At 41.3% G+C, this 16116-nt stretch overlaps 1 protein-coding gene across 6 annotated transcripts in view; it reads right to left on the bottom strand.

Annotated features, from left to right (window-relative positions):
- The window catches only part of DFFB (DNA fragmentation factor subunit beta), a 62423-nt gene that overhangs the window by 33575 nt on the left and 12732 nt on the right, over window positions 1–16116 (bottom strand). For 3 of the 6 annotated variants that reach the window (XM_072608668.1, XM_072608673.1, XM_072608674.1), the window contains 2 exons: window positions 13603–13773; window positions 3636–3736 (listed from right to left, as the gene is read on the bottom strand). In XM_072608668.1, coding sequence (XP_072464769.1) covers window positions 3636–3736; window positions 13603–13773 — 272 coding nt within the window. The other 3 variants (XM_072608670.1, XM_072608669.1, XM_072608672.1) reach the window with 3 other exon arrangements.

The following is a 16116-nucleotide window of genomic DNA, read 5'->3' as shown; positions in this document are numbered from 1 at the left end:
AAGAAAAGATGGATGAGTTATTGGCTCTCAGAAAGTGGGCAATTTCCCTCCTCAAGCCAAAAGAACATCCAAATGATTTTTTACTTACTCATTTGAGGACCAGCCAGCACATTAAACCTAAATTCCTTTCTAGCAGGTTCTTCCTTTAAAACATAGCTTTAAAACTGTTTTCTTCCTGAGGTCTTTCCTGGCTCCTCCCTTCCCTGGCTCTCTAGTTTCTAGCACTTTCCTCCCACAATTCCCAGAGATAAATTTGTATTTTTGTTTGTTCTACATTAAGAAGAATATTGGGCAAGTCACCAAAAATTTATTTTGTAGAACAAAATAAATATTAATAAAAGGTCAAAATTATCAAGGGAATCAGTGAAAAAAATGAGAAGGAAGATGATTTAACAGTACCAGATTTCAAACTGCATTACAAAACAATCTGGTACTAGCTAAAAAATAGAGTGGTAGATCACTGAAATAGACTTGGTATACAATACACAGTAATAAATGACCAGAGCAATCTAGTGTGAAAAACCCAAAGGTTCAAGCTTTGGGGACAAGAAATCACTATTTGACAAAAATTGCTGAAAAAACTGGAAAGCAATTTGGCAAAAACTAGGTATAGATCAACATCTCACACCATATAACAGGATAAGGTCAAAATGGGTACATGATCTAGACATAAAGAGTGATAACATAAGCAAATTAAGGGGACATAGGATATTCTACCTGTCAGATTTCTGGATAAAGGAAAAATCTGTGACCAAATGAGATAGAGAATATTATGATATTTTAAAAAATGGATAATTTTGATTATATCAAATTTAAAAGGTTTTGCACAAACAAAATCAATGCAGCCAAGATTAGAAGGGAAGCAGGAAACTAGGGGGGAACTTTCACAGCAAGTTTCTCTGGTAAAGGCCTCAGTTTTCAAATACATAGGGAACTGAGACAAATTTATAAGAATACAAATCATTTCCCAATGTTCAAAAGATATGAACCAGCAGTTTGCAAATGAAGAAATAAAAGGCCCCCATAGTTATATGAAAAAATGCTCTAAATCACTATTGTTTAGAGAAATGCAAATTAAAACATCTCTGAAGTGCAATCTCACACTTATCAGATTGGCTAATGTGACAGAATAGGAAAATGACAAGTGTTGAAGGGGATGTGGAAAAACAGAGACACCTCTGCACTGTTGGTGAAGTTGTGAAAAGATCCAACCATTCTGGACAGCAATTTGACACTATACCCAAAGGGCTATAAAACTGTGTAAACCCTTTGACCCAAAAATACCACTACTAGGTCTATACACCAACAAGTTCAAAGAAAATGAAAAAGGACCTATATGCACAAAATGTCCATAGCAGCTCTTTTTGTAGTGGCAAAGAATTGGAAACTCAGGGGATGCCCATCAAATGGGGAATGGTTGAACAGGCGATTGTGTTGGAATACTATTGTGATATAAGCAATGATGAGCAGGATGCTTTCAGAAAAACATGAGAAGACTTACACAAACTGATTTACAAAGTGAAATGAGCAAAGCCAGAACACTGTACACAGTAATAGCACTACTGTAAGATGATCAACTGTGAGTGACTTAGCTGTTCTCAGCAGTATAGTGCTCCAAAATCATTTCAAAGGATTTATGATGAAAAATGCTATCCACATCTAGAGACAGAACTGATGGCATATGAATGCTAATTGAAGCATATTTTTTAATTTTATTATGCTTGGTTTTTTGGTCTGCATTTTCTTTTGCAGCATGGCTAATATGGAAAAGTTTTGCATGAACACACATACAATCTACATCAAACTGAGGACAGGGAAGGAAAGAGAGAATTTGAAACTCAAAATTTGAAAACATGAATTATGAAAATTTTTTGTTTACATGTATTTGAGGAGAAAAGTAAAAATTAAATGTAAAAAAAAGAATATAGCAACTGCTTCATTTTTATCTTTATTTCAGGTAATTTTTTAAAGTACTTAGCACAAGGGGAAGGGAAGGCAAGGGAAGGTCTCTATCTAGCTCTCCTCCTATTGTACTACCCACTGCCTCTGATACTCTAATAAGCACTTATTAAATGCTCTTCCCTCTTTATTTCCCTAGCCTAGTGCCTGGCACAAGTGATAAGGATAAGGGCAGGTCTTATGATCTCACTGGTAGTGAGAACTCCCAAGTCAGCTTTATCTCCAAAATTTAGCATCTTAGAGAGAAGCCGAGAGCATTAAGAGATGAAGTGATATGTTCAGGATCACACGGCTAGTATTTGCCATTGGTAGGACTTGAACCCAGGTCTTGACCTCAAGGTCAGCTCTCTATTCACTATACTATGTTGCCTGTTAGGTTAATACAGGTGCTATTTAATTATTGGCTGATGTTTCTTTGTTATTGTCCAGTCATTTCATGTCTGGCTCTTCATGAGTCCATTTGGGATTTTTTTGGCAGAGATGCTAGAGTGATTTTCCATTTCCTTCTCCAGCTCATTTTACAGATGAAGAAACTGAGGCAAACAGGGTGAAGTGACTTGCCCAGGATCACACAGCTAATGGGGTTGGATTTGAACTCTTGGTCTTCCTGACTCCAGGCCTAGCACTCTATGCACTATGGCACCACCTAGCTGCCACATTTATTATATAGCCTATGCTAACATGTATTTTCCCCACCAACAGAATATAAACTGCTTGAGGTCAAGGACTAGCTCACTTATGTATACCCATCATACCATACCATGCATCTAACCTCTGCCTGAATTCCTCCAGCGAAGGGGAAGCTACCACTTCCCAAGGCAGCCGATTCCACTTTGGGATGGTTCTCATCATTACAAATTTTTTTTTCCTGAAATTGAACCCAAATCATCCTCTCTGTAACTTCATGTCATTCTTCCTGGGTCTGCCCTCTGAAGCTAAACAGAACGAATCCAATCCCCCCCACATGGTGACAATAACCACCGTGGCCCCCAGATCTTGTCTTCTCCAGACTTTGTTGGTGTCAGACCAGAAGTCAAACCCAGGTGTTTTGTCTCCAAGCTGAGTGCTCTGCTCACTGTACCACTACATTTCTGCATCAGCACCATTCTTTGATTTGCTGCCATAACCAATCACTATAAATTAAGTGTCTTGATAAGTTACTAGACACTCTTAATAAGGTTAATTAACAGCAGTCCAGTGAAGGAAGTACATAGGTGCCAAACATTCAGCCCCAATCAGATTGAAATTTAATTGGAAAATAATAAAAATGCAAAAAATATGGGTGATAGTAATATGTAGTTTTCCGAGTTGATATGTGGCCTGTAGGGATCCTTAGGTATGGTTGAGTGATCCCTGTTTCCATTTGAGGTTGACACCACTGGCATAGAGAATAAAGAACTGGCTTTGAAGTAGTCAGATTGACGTGAATTCAAATCCTACCTATGACACGTGGGAACTATTTGACTTTAGAAAAGTCATTTCATTTTTACATTCCAGGCCTCTCTCTAAGACAGCAAGGTATTAGTAGAGGAAGTTACCTCACGAAGAAGTTCTCAGTATCAATGAAACCACACATCTGGTCCCTATCTATATAAACAGCAGCCATGCCGCTCTCTTGGTTGGGTCACTTGGCTCTGGATACACGAATGGTGCTGAAGACTCCTAGTTTTACTTACTTGTGATCTAGGTTCCATGTGCTGAAGAGAATTCGGCTTTCCCGATTGCTGTAGGGGTTGATGGAGTGCTTAGACAAACAAGCATCCAAATCGAAAGGACCCTAAAATGGCAGAATGAGAGACAAGTGGATTTAAACTCCAGTGAATTTGCTGCCCCTCCATCAAAGGAGGTGAGTAAAACAAATTTCTTTTTAAAAATGAATCCTATTATCCCATTAGAATTCATGCCAAAATGGAAGACGGCTTCACATGGAAGGGGAAAATAAGCTCACAATAACATAAGCTAAAAAGTTAGACATCGCCTCCTGACCAAGAGGGGATGGGCTTAAGGGGTAGGAGAAGAGATCTATTTTTGGACATGGCCAATGGGTGCATTTCTTTTGTTTGATAGGGCATATTTGTTACAAGGTTTTGGTTTGGTTTTTCCTTTTTCATTTTCCAAATGGAAATGGAGAATATAAATGCTTATTATTGAAAAAAACTACTTCTGAGATGAAAAAAAAAAAAGATAACACCAGCAGCCTCTCTACACCCAGTGATAGTTTTAGTCCCTAATTAGCAGTTGGTTCTAGAAGCATTTTCCTGATGCCAGGATTCCCTCTAGCATAATCTTACACAACTAACCCTCTGGACCACAGAACTCCAACTCTGCCTAGAGAATTCACTGATTTTGCTCAGAACCCATAGGCTTTTTCTAGGAACATAGTAGGTGCCTAATAAATATTCTTGGGATAAGAAATTTATTGCTCAAGCGTGTCCCTTACACTTTCTATCTGGGCAGGTATGAAGTCTATAAGACTGGACTGAAATATGACATATTAGTATGAAGTCTATAAGACTGGACTGAAATATGACATATTAGTTAAATACCAGTGTAAAGTAAGGCAAGTTCCTTGAGGGTAGGGAATGTTCTGTTTTTGTAACTGAAGTTCTACCCCGGCTCCTAGCACAAAGTAAGCTCTTAATGCATGCTTGTTGAAGAAAGAAAGGAAGGAAAGGAGGGAGGGAGGCAGGGAGGAAAGAAGAAAGGAAGGAAGGAAGGAAGGAAGGAAGGAAGGAAGGAAGGAAGGAAGGAAGGAAGGAAGGAAGGAAGGAAGGAAGGAAGGAAGGAAGGAAAGAAGGAAGGAAAGAAGGAAGGAAAAAAGGAAAGAAGGAAGGAAGGAAGGAAGGAAGGAAGGAAGGAAGGAAGGAAGGAAGGAAGGAAGGAAGGAAATAAGGAAGGAAGGAAGGAAGGAAGGAAGGAAGGAAGGAAGGAAGGAAGGAAGGAAGGAAGAAAAGAAGGAAGGAAGGAAGGAAGCATTTAGCATCTTAAAGAATATCTTCATTTCACATGATCACAGAAGGTCAGAGATAGAAGAGAGCCCAGAGGTTATCTCATCCAGCACTTTTTAATATGGGATGGAGACCAACAGTTTAAGAAGTGCTGAAGGGATATGAAATGGAAAAAGCTTAAGCCCTGAATTCTAATCCAATCCCTCATTACATGGAATTAGAGAATGGAGTTAAAAGAGGAAAGTGATTTATCCAACAACATCCCCCTGCTAGTCAGTGGCTAGAATCCCACCACACTCCTGCTGTGTGCTTTGAGCACCACGTGCCTTGAAGGTCTTTCAAACCAAGGCTCAATAACCACTTATCAGAGATAGTCTAGTAATACTTTTCATGTATGGGATGGACTAGCTGGCTGCTGAGCTCCCTTCCCATTCTCAAGATCTGTGATGTTGTGACTGTTCTATCAAACATGGGGAAGACAAAGAAAGTAAAAGAAGTTGTTTCTGGCCTTGAGTAGATATATAGTTCTTTTTATGCAGTGCACATCTCTTCAATGGATTAGATGGTGATGAGAAAGAGCAGAAGACAAAGTTAAAAAGTATCCCCCTCCTCCTTGCAGTTCCTATGCTTTTGTGCATGTCTTCTTCCTCCTCCTGGACTGCCCTTCCTTGCTCCTTGGCTCATCTAAATTCATTAAAACCTAGCCCAAGACAAAGCCTTCTCTGATTTCCCCAAAATTTTCCTTTTTTGAACTTCTACATGTCTGATCATCAGAACTATAAAGCAGTGCTTTGTACTAGACTCCAGACTTGTGAGGTCATCAAAGGAAGGAATTCCTGGTGTACATAGTCCTTCCTCAGATACGCATTCATAACTCTTAGCTTTGTATGGAAGGCTAGGGATTAGGGAATCTGATTTCATTGGCACAGGGGTCTTTCAAGTGAGGGCACTCCCTCTGCCAATGTATGTTGGCACCTTCTTTACAATTTACAGCTTTAGAGAGCAACCTAAGGGCCCCAAGAGGTTAGGCAACATGGCCAGAGTCACTCAGCCAGCAAAGGTGGGACATAGGTCTCGCTCTCCTGGCATGCTGCCTTCCTAATAAACACTTAAGACCGAGTTGTTGAACTGTAGGAAAGATGTCTTTATGGTCAGAGCTGTTTACAATCATCTACATAAACAAAAAAGAAGATGAGAAAAACTACAGTCTCTCTAAAGACACCATTGCAGCAGGAAGTCTTTAATGTCCCATCCCTTGCTTGGACACTGACTGAAGACTGAGCATCACGCCACCTGCTGCTTGAACCACTTAGAAACTAGAGGAAGGCCACAGCTTCAGGAGGTGGATTATGCTTCAGGAGGTGGAAATTCAATTTGCAATTTATAAAAGGCAAAAAGTGCCACTTGAATCGCTATTCACACCCCAGCAGGAACAAAGCATTAGCAAAAGCCCCAGGATCTCATCACCACCATGCCAGACAAAATCTTCCAGACCTACTGCAGAAGGCAAATGGAAGAGGCCAAGAAAGTAGTTGATTTGCATATGAATCACTTCCCCCACTACCCAAACCCAAGCAACCTTGTTTCAAGGTCCTGACATAGATATATAATGACATAAAACATATAGACAGGGCAGCTAGGTAGAACAGGGGACAGAGTGCTGAGCATAGGGTCAAGAAGACCTGAGTTCAAATCTGGCCTCAGACACTGGCTGTGTGACCCTGGACAAGTCACTTTACCCTGTTTGCCTGAGTTTCCTCATTTGTAAAATGAGCTAGAAAAGGAAATGGACAAACCACTTCAGTGTCTCTGCCAAGAAAACCCTAAATGAGGTCACAAAGAGTTGGACATGACTGAAACAACATAACGTAAATAAGAAGAAGAAGACATATAATAATATATAATATATAATCATTTTCAAGATGACTTAACATAACTCTGACCCACACGGAAAAGAATGCTAGTACATTTCTAGTACATAGATTGTTTCTGATCCCACCATCTAGTTGAGATTTTACTCACTAAAAATCCAAGCCCAGGGTTGAACCCCCAACTACATTTCAGTCATTTCAGTCGATGGCCCTACTTGGGGTTTTCTAGGCAAAGATACTGAAATAGTTTTCCATTTCCTTCTTCAGCTCATTTGATAGATGAGGATACTCAGGAAAACAGGGTAAAATGACTTGCCCAGGGTCACACAGCTAGCAAGTGTCTGAGGCCAGATTTGGATTTAGGAAGATGAATCTCCTGATTCCAAGCTCAGCGCTCTATGCACTATGGCACCACCTAGCTGCTCCCTGAACAACATCAATGATTTCTACTACCATGTATAATCATAAAGCAAAGAAGTAGTTTTCTTTCATAGAATCTCAGAGTCACAAAGAACTTTGGTGTCCAACTAGTCCAATACATAATGGAATAAGAATCCCTTTTATTGGGAGCCAAGATGGCGGAGTAGAAAGATGCATATACTCTAGCGCTTCCCCCACAGCTCACAAAATACCTGAAAAAAATACCTCTCGAGGATGGCAGAGTAGAAAGATACATATACGCAGGGTCTCCCCACACAGCCCATAAAATACCTGTAGAGAGGAACTCTCAACAAATTTTGGAGCAGCAGAAGTGGAGAACAACAGAGTGGAGGAGATTTCCAGCCCAGGGTAACCTGAAAGGCCCACAGGAAACATCTGTTGCACCAGACATGGAGTGGAGCCCAGCTCAGCCTAGCCTTGTCCGCGAGGGGCTCATGAACAGCCTGTGGGGGCGGAATCTCCAGTCACAGAATCCCCAGTCCCAGCAGCACCAGGTTTGCAGATCCCTCAACCCACAGGTGCCAAAGGTCAGTGACAGGGTTTTTTCAGCTGGCCAGGAAGGGAGAAGGGCCTTCCATAGCTCCGGCCTTAGGCAGCCACAGAAGAGGCCACATAGGCAGGTGGCCACATGGGCAGGTGTAGCAGCCAGACCATTATTAAAGCGTAAAAATCCCTGGGGGCATTGAAGAGCTGAGTCTTGCCTCTGCCTTGTGTGGAGGCCCTAGGGGAGTTGGTCTTTGTCTCACACTGAATGGCAGCCCTGCCCACGCAGCTTATCTGAAAATCAGCCCCCAGTGCTGACTTGGCCAAACTGGAGGCCAAGCGGCTGTAGAGAAGTAACCACTAAGATTCTGGGCACAAAAATCCCTCTCTGCGTCCAGACCAGTACATGCTTGATTGGGCCATCTTGGAAGAACTGAGATCTTACAGATTCCCAGAGAATATCCTACTCTTGACAAAGGATCCAAAAGTCAAGTAACTGGTTGGGAAAAATGCCCAAAAAAAGGGGAAAAAAATAAGACTATAGAAGGTTGCTTTCTTGGTGAACAGATATATATCTTCTCCCATCCTTTCAGATGAGGAAGAACAATGCTTACCATCAGGGAAAGACATAAAAGTCAAGGCTTCTGTATCCCAAACATCCAAAATAAATATTCAATGGGCTCAGGATTTTGAAAATCAAGTAAGAGAGGTGGAGGAAAAATTGGGAAGAGAAATGAGAGAGGTGCAAGAAAAGCATGAAAAGCATGTCAACACCTTGCTAAAGGAGACTCCAAAAAATGCTGAAGAAAATAACACCTTGAAAAATAGGCTAACTCAATTGACAAAAGAGGTTGAAAAAGCCAATGAGGAGAAGAATGCTTTAAAAAGCAGAATTAGCCAAATGTAAAAGGAGGTTCAAAAGCTCACTGAACAAAATAGTTCTTTCAAAATTAGAATGGAACAGATGGAGGCTAATGACTTTATGAGAAACCAAGAAATCACAAAACAAAACCAAAAGAATGAAAAAAATGGAAGATAATGTGAAATATCTCATTGGAAAAACAACTGACCTGGAAAGTAGATCCAGGAGAGACAATTTAAAAATTATGGGACTATCTGAAAGCTTTGATCAAAAAAAGAGCCTAGACATCATCTTTCATGAAATTATCAAGGAAAACTGCCCTTATATTCTAGAACCAGAGGGCAAAATAAATATTGAAAGAATCCACCGATCACCTCCTGAAAGAGATCCAAAAAGAGAAACTCCTAGGAACATTGTGGCCAAATTCCAGAGTTCCATGGTCAAGGAGAAAATATTGCAAGCAGCTAGAAAGAAACAATTCAAATACTGTGGAAATACAAGCAGGATAACACAAGATCTAGCAGCTTCTACACTAAGGGATCGAAGGGTGTGGAATATGATATTCCAGAAGTCAAAGGAACTAGGACTCAAACCAAGAATCACCTACCCAGCAAAATGAGTATATTACTTCAGGGGGAAAATGGTCTTTCAATGAAATAGAGGACTTTCAAGCATTCTTGATGAAAAGACCAGAGCTGAAAAGAAAATCTGACTTTCAAACATAAGAATCAAGAGAAGCATGAAAAGGTAAACAGCAAAGAGAAGTCACACGGGACTTACTGAAGTTGAACTATTTACATTCCTACAGGGAAAGACAATATTTGTAACTCTTGAAAATTTTTCAGTAACTAGGTAGTTGGTGGGATTACACACACACACACACACACACACAGAGAGAGAGAGAGAGAGAGCACAGGGCGAATTGAATAGGATGGGATCATATCTTAAAATAATGAAATGAAGCAGTGACAGAGAATTATATTGGGAGGAGAAAGGGAGAAATAGAATGGGGCAAATTATCTCTCATAAAAGAGGCAAGTAAAAGACTTTTCAGTGGAGGGAAAAAGAGGAGAGGTGAGAGAAAAACATGAAGCTTACTCCCATCACATTTGACAAAAGAAAGGAATAAAATGCACACTCATTTTGGTATGAAAACCTATCTTACAATGCAGGATAGTGGGGAAGAAGGGGATAAGCAGGGTGGGGGGGGATAATGGAAGGGAGGGCAGTGGGAGGAGGGAGTGGGGAGGGATAGGATCAAAAGAGAGAATAGAAGAAACGGGGGGCAGGATAGGATGGAGGGAAATATAGTCAATCTTACACAACACAACTATTATGGAAGTCATTTGCAAAACTACACAGATATGGCCTATATTGAATTGCTTGCCTTCCCAAAAGGAATGGGTGGGGAGGGAGCAATGAAGAGAAGTTGGAACTCAAAGTTTTAGGAACAAGTGTCGAGTATTGTTCTTGCAACTAGGAAATAAGAAATACAGGTAATAGGGTATAGAAATTTATCTTGCCCTTCAGGACAAAAGAGAAGATGGGAATAAGGGAAGGAAGGGATGTTAGAAGGGGAGGACAGATTGGTGATAGGGGCAATTAGAATGTTTAGCATTGTGGGGTGGGCGGAGGGGAGAAATGGGGAGAAAATTTGCAACCGAATATTTTGTGGAAATGAATGTTGAAAACTTAAATAAATAAATTTAAATTTAAAAAATAACTCTCAACAAATTCTAAAGCAGCAGAAGCCACAGAATGACAGAGTGAAAAAGATTTCCAGCCAAAGGTAACCTGGAAGGCCGACAGGAAAGATCTATCTCACAGGATGCTGAGGGGAGTGGAGTGGGGAAGGACCAGGACCTGAACAGACCTCCAGGGCAGAATCCCTAGCAGGGAGGGTCCCAGATCCCTCAACCCACAAGTGACAAAGAAAGCTTCAAAGGTCAGTGTGGGAGGATTTTCCCAATTGAGCGAGAGGGGAGTGGGGTCCCCCTAGCACCGGCCCCAGGTGGCAGCAGAGGTGGCAACAGTAGCAGCAGGAGGCAGGTGGCTACAGTGGCCACAGAAGCAGCCTGGGGTCTGTTGTACAGGCAGCTCAGCTTAAAGCCTCTGGGGGAATGGAGCAGCTGATCTGAACCTCAGCCCTGAGTGGTGGCCCTGCCCCCACCCAAAGCCCCTGAGGGAATTGAGTAGCTGATCTGAATCTCAGCCCTGAGCACGGTACTTAGTGGAGGAGGAGCACTAGGACCCTCCTCTTCACAAAAGATTCAAAAGTCAAGTAACTGGCTGGGAAAATGCCCAAAAAAAGGGGGGAAAAAAAGACCATAGAAGTTTACTTTCCTGGTGAACAGGTGTCTCCTTCCATCTTTTCAGATGAGGAAGAACAATACATACTGTGAGAGAAAGTCAAGGCTTCTGCCTCCAGTACCTCCAAAATGAATATGAAATGGACTTAGGCCATAAAAGAGCTTGAAAAGCAAGTCAGCAGCTTGCTTAAGGAGAACCAAAAAAATGCTGAGGAAAATAACACCTTTGAAAATAGGCTAACTCAACTGGAAAAAGAGGTCCAAAAAGCCAATGAGGAGAAGGAGGCTTTAAAAAGCAGAATTACCCAAATGTGAAAGGAGGTTTAAAAGCTCACTGAACAAAATAGTTCTTTAAAAAAAAGAGTGGAGTACAGGGAAGCTAATGACTATACGATAAACCAAGAAGTTAAATAGAAGATAATGTGAAGTATCTCATTGGAAAAACAACTGACCTGGAAAATAGAGCCAGGAGAGACTATTTAAAAATTATGGGACTACTTGGAAGCCATGATCAAAAAAAGAGCCTAGACATTATCTTTCATGAAATTATCAAGGAAAACTGCCCTGATATTCTATCCTCCCCTCTGTGTTTTAGAATCCCTCGTTCCCAAGTCTCACCTCAAATGCTCCCTTCAACATGAAGGTGCTCCTAGCTCCCCTTGCCCCTGCTAGTGCCTTACTGCCCCATCCAAAAATTATCTTGTATCTATCTCATATATATCTTGACTTTGTTTACCCTACTGGATATTAAGTTTCTTAAGGGAAGAAACTGTTTCTTTTGCCTTTGTATCAATGAGTGCTCTACAAAGTGCCTGGCTTATAGGAGGGTCTCAGTAAAATGTTTTCAATTGCTTTATTGGTTATCTAGCCTCCATTTCAAGTTTAATGGCTCACTACCTAGCATTTTAGTACAGCTTTAATTATTAGGGAGTTTTTCTTATACTGAGAAAAAAAATCTCCTACTTAACCCAAAACTCCTTCTATGACATGATTTCTAGACTCCTCACTATCCTGGTCAAGCTCCAGTTTGTCAATATCCTTCCTAAGAAGCTCCACTTTGTCAATATCCTTCCTAAGAGGCTCCAGTTTGTCAATGTCCTTCCTAAGAAGCTCCACTTTGTCAATATCCTTCCTAAGAGGCTCCAGTTTGTCAATATCCTTCCTAAGAGGCTCCAGTTTGTCAATATCCTTCCTAAGAGGCTCCACTTCCTCAATATCCTTCCTAAAATGTGGCTCCAAATGCCACCTGTTCAGGGCAGAGAACAGCAAAACTATACAAGTCAATAAGCATTTATTAAGCACCTACTACATTCCAGGCACTGTGATAATTGCTGGGGGTACAAAAGAGGCAAACAACAGTACTAGCTCTCAAGAAATGCAGTCTAATGGGGTAGACAACAGGAAAACAACTATGTGCAAATAAGACATAGGATGAATTGGGGGTAATCTCAGAAGGAAGTCACTAGAATTAAGAGGGATACATTGCCCTGGCTCTGATCCTATTAACACAGCCAAAGTTCACTACTGGAACACACTGCTAACTCACGCTGTAGTCCACGAACACCCTTACTTCTTGCTGACATGAACTGTTACCAAGATACACCTTTCCTATTCTCTCCTTGTACAATCTTGTTTTGGTTTGTTTCTTAATTCCTTGGTAGGTCTTAACATTTGACCCACTGTTCTAACCTGTCGAGATCTTTTGGGCATCATCTGATGTAATAATTGAGCCTTCTAACTTTGTGCCATATTTGTAAGTCTTGAGATTTTTCTCAGTATGTGCCATCTGCCACAATGATAGGCAAGCATCTCTTATCTCCACCCAAGTAACTAATAAAAATATTGAACAGGTGGTGCTGGTTACATTTTGCTGAGCTGTTTGTTTTTTTACTTCCTCTTCTTTTTTATTCTTTGTTACAAAGGCTCACTATCTGAGCAGGGGTGGAAGATGGAGAGATTTGGAGATGAAGCTGATATATACCATGCAAACAAAATATATCAATGAATTTTTTAAACTATATTGAATAGGACAGCACCAAGGACAGATCCTTGAAGCATGACAGGGGCAGGATAAAGAAAACTAGAATTGGAATCAGAAAAACTAAGTTCTGGACTTTGGTGTTATCTGTACAATAACAGAGTTGGATCTGATAACCTCTAAGGTCTCTCTTACCCCTAAATCTATCATCTTGGATACTTCCTCTCCAGGTCCATTAATCATTCTGTTACAGGATGCTGGGTTGGGTCTATACTGGCGATGCTAGCCAGTTGTGGTTTAATCTTCCCTTTCTTACATCTTAAAGAACCAAAAGTCATGACAAGCTCTCCTTTTTTTCCCTCTTCCATGCAAACTCCTCTGTCTGGCATTTAAAGCTCATAACAATCAGACTTCTTTTAATACAAATTGTCCCTTTCTTTAGGAAATTCACCAGAGTTCATGCCCACAGATGACCACTTGTTGGGGATGTTGTAGGAGGGAATCTCAGTGCAGATTAACCTCTGAGGTCCCTTATATCCCTGAGATTCTGGGATTCTAAGCAGAAAAGGGAAGGATGAAAAAAACCTCCTTTTAACTAAAAAGCTAAGAGCTTCCATATACTTCCCAATCTGATTACCTACAATGCAGATCAGGACTTAGAGGCTTTTCAGTATAAGAGCAGACTGAGGTCCTGAGGTCTAGTCCCACAGGCAACAGCTGCTTACTCTTGAGTGAAAGTCCCACCACTCACCTGGCAAGAGAACCAGCCTTCTGCTGTACAAAGACGCTCTCTCCCTTTGTCTCTTCTATCAAAGTAGCTGCCATTGTAGCGCACTGATTTCAGTTTCTCACACATTTGGCCCATGATTTTCAGATACTGAGCTCGAGGTTGTGGTTCAAGTGTGGAGGCGTGAGCATTCACCTATAAGAAGACAGGAAGCCCAGAAGATCATTCATATAAGACCTGACACAGATCTTTTGCTTCTATCTGACACATAGTGTAATGAAACACTGGGTTTTTTTTCAGGTGGGCCTGTTGAACTATCCCAGCTTTCAACTAACCAATAAACAAATAAGCCACAAGGTAAGAGATGCTTGGGGCATAGGGATAAAGAGTTGGCTTCATCATTAGAAGAGCTGCTTTCCAGTCCTGCCTATGATGCATGGTGGCTATGTGACCCTGAGCAAGTTGGCCCAGGCAGCTCTCTCAGCTTATAATGCTGCACAGAAGGTACACTGGTATAAGGAATTTCCTCACTGGGAATTTCTGACATCAACGAAATGACAGATCCAATCCAATTTTCTTTTTCAAATGCCAGCCTGAAGTTTCAAGGATGCAACATAGTCACCAATTATGTAAACAGATACAAAACAAATTCACAGCAAATTGGCATGAAGCATTAAGCAGGGGTGACAATCAGGAAAGGCTTCTCAAAGGAGATGGCATATGAACTGAGCCTAGACAGGACTAGGGTGTACAAGGGATAGAGGCGAAGCAGGAGGATAATCTAAATATGGAAGCTAGAAATGTAATAGCATTTATTAAACAGTTGTTTCAGTTGTGTTAGACTCTTCATGACCCCACTTGGGGTTTTCTTGGTAAAGATGCTAGAGTGCTTCGCCATTTCCTTCTCCAGCTCATTTTACATATGAGGAAACTGAGGCAAACAGACTTAAGTGACTTGCCCAGGGTCACACAGCTAGTGAGTTTCTGAGGCTGGATTTGAATTGAGGAACGTGAGTCTTCCTTACTCCAGGCCCAGCTCTCTATACACTATGGCACCATCTAGTGGCCTTAAATGTCATTTGTAGGAAAAAGTAATAGGCCAATTTGGCTGCAGCACTAAGTGCAGAAGGAAAAGAAATATATAATCAGCTAGAAAGAAAGGCAAGGGTCAAAAGAGCTTTAAATGCCAAATGGAAGAGTTCTACTTTATCCTAGAGGCAGTAGGGAGCTTCTGTAGCTTGCTGAACAGTGGGGTGAATTGGAGAAGGGAGAAAATGGATGCAGAGACCCACGTGGAGGCTCTTTCAAGAGTCCAGGCCAGAGGCGATGATGAGTTAGGATGTTTGCAGTGAAAATGAGAAGGGGAAAAAATGCAAGAGACAAGAGGACAGAGAATCAACAAGCCTATGCTTTCAAAGATAAAAATAAGAATAAAGCCCAGGGCCTCCACTTGCATCTTCATTCACTGGAGCATCTATCCAGACTTACTGGCAGGCCTCGTCTCCAGGGGAGCATCACGCTGCATTCCTATTAGGCTAAGTCCAAGTACGGCATGTACATATCATCAACCTGAGAGCCTTTTGAGAACTCATGATTTCATCGAGAGATGCTTTGATTGTGCTTACCCCAGAGGAAAGGGGTGACATGCCTGCAGCTGTCCTTTGCCCTTGTGTTATGCCAAGCAGTAGATTATTCAATGCCACAGAAGAACACAGATGGCATGTTCAGCCAGAGCAGAATGGGTGGGAAGAGGCGGGAAGAGAAATCGGAGATTCTAGTCCCTTGGAGACAATAGCACCAGCTGTCATCTTGCAGGTCAGGAAAACCAGAGCCCCAGTAACCTTCGTCCCCCAGTGAAAACAATGCAAAATCTGTTCAGACACTTAACAAGGCCTGAGCACAAGGAATCTTTCCTTGACAACTGCATGAAAATGTATCCACTATTTTGGCCTCACTTTTTTTTAAGTCTGAAGGAAATTCTAGAGCAGGTGTGACCTTAGCTGTGAGTTAAGTGGATAAATGAGATATCTCACAAGACCCTTCTCATCTCACAAGACCTCAATTTACTCATCTGTAAAATAAGAGGGTTGGATTAAATGACCTCCCAGGTCTCTTCCAGCTTTAAATCCATGATTTTATGATCGTACTTTTTAATAGCAAAGTATAAGACCTCAAAAGGGGCAACTAGATGACTGAGTGGATAGGGCACCAGCCCTGGAGTCAGGAGGACCTGCGTTTAAATCTGGTCTCAGATACTTACTAGCTTTGTGACCTTGGGCAAGTCACTTAACCCTGATTATCCTCCCTCACCCCTCCCAAAAAAATCTCAAGAATAATAATAATAAGTAGCATTTATATAGGACTTTAAGATGTGTAAAGCACTCAGCTTATCCTCACAATCACCTAGGAGGTAAGTGCCTGTTATTAACCCCATTTTACAGATGAGGAAACTGAGGCACAGAGAGGTTAAATGATTTGTCCAGGTCACACATAACTATCAAGTATCTGAGTCAGAGGCTGAACTCCTTTTCTTCCTGA

Source organism: Notamacropus eugenii, chromosome 5 (genome assembly GCF_028372415.1).
Source record: "Notamacropus eugenii isolate mMacEug1 chromosome 5, mMacEug1.pri_v2, whole genome shotgun sequence".
Taxonomy (NCBI): domain Eukaryota; kingdom Metazoa; phylum Chordata; class Mammalia; order Diprotodontia; family Macropodidae; genus Notamacropus; species Notamacropus eugenii.
The sequence above is the reverse complement of the archived record's forward strand: the minus strand, read 5'-3'. Positions and strand labels throughout refer to the sequence as shown.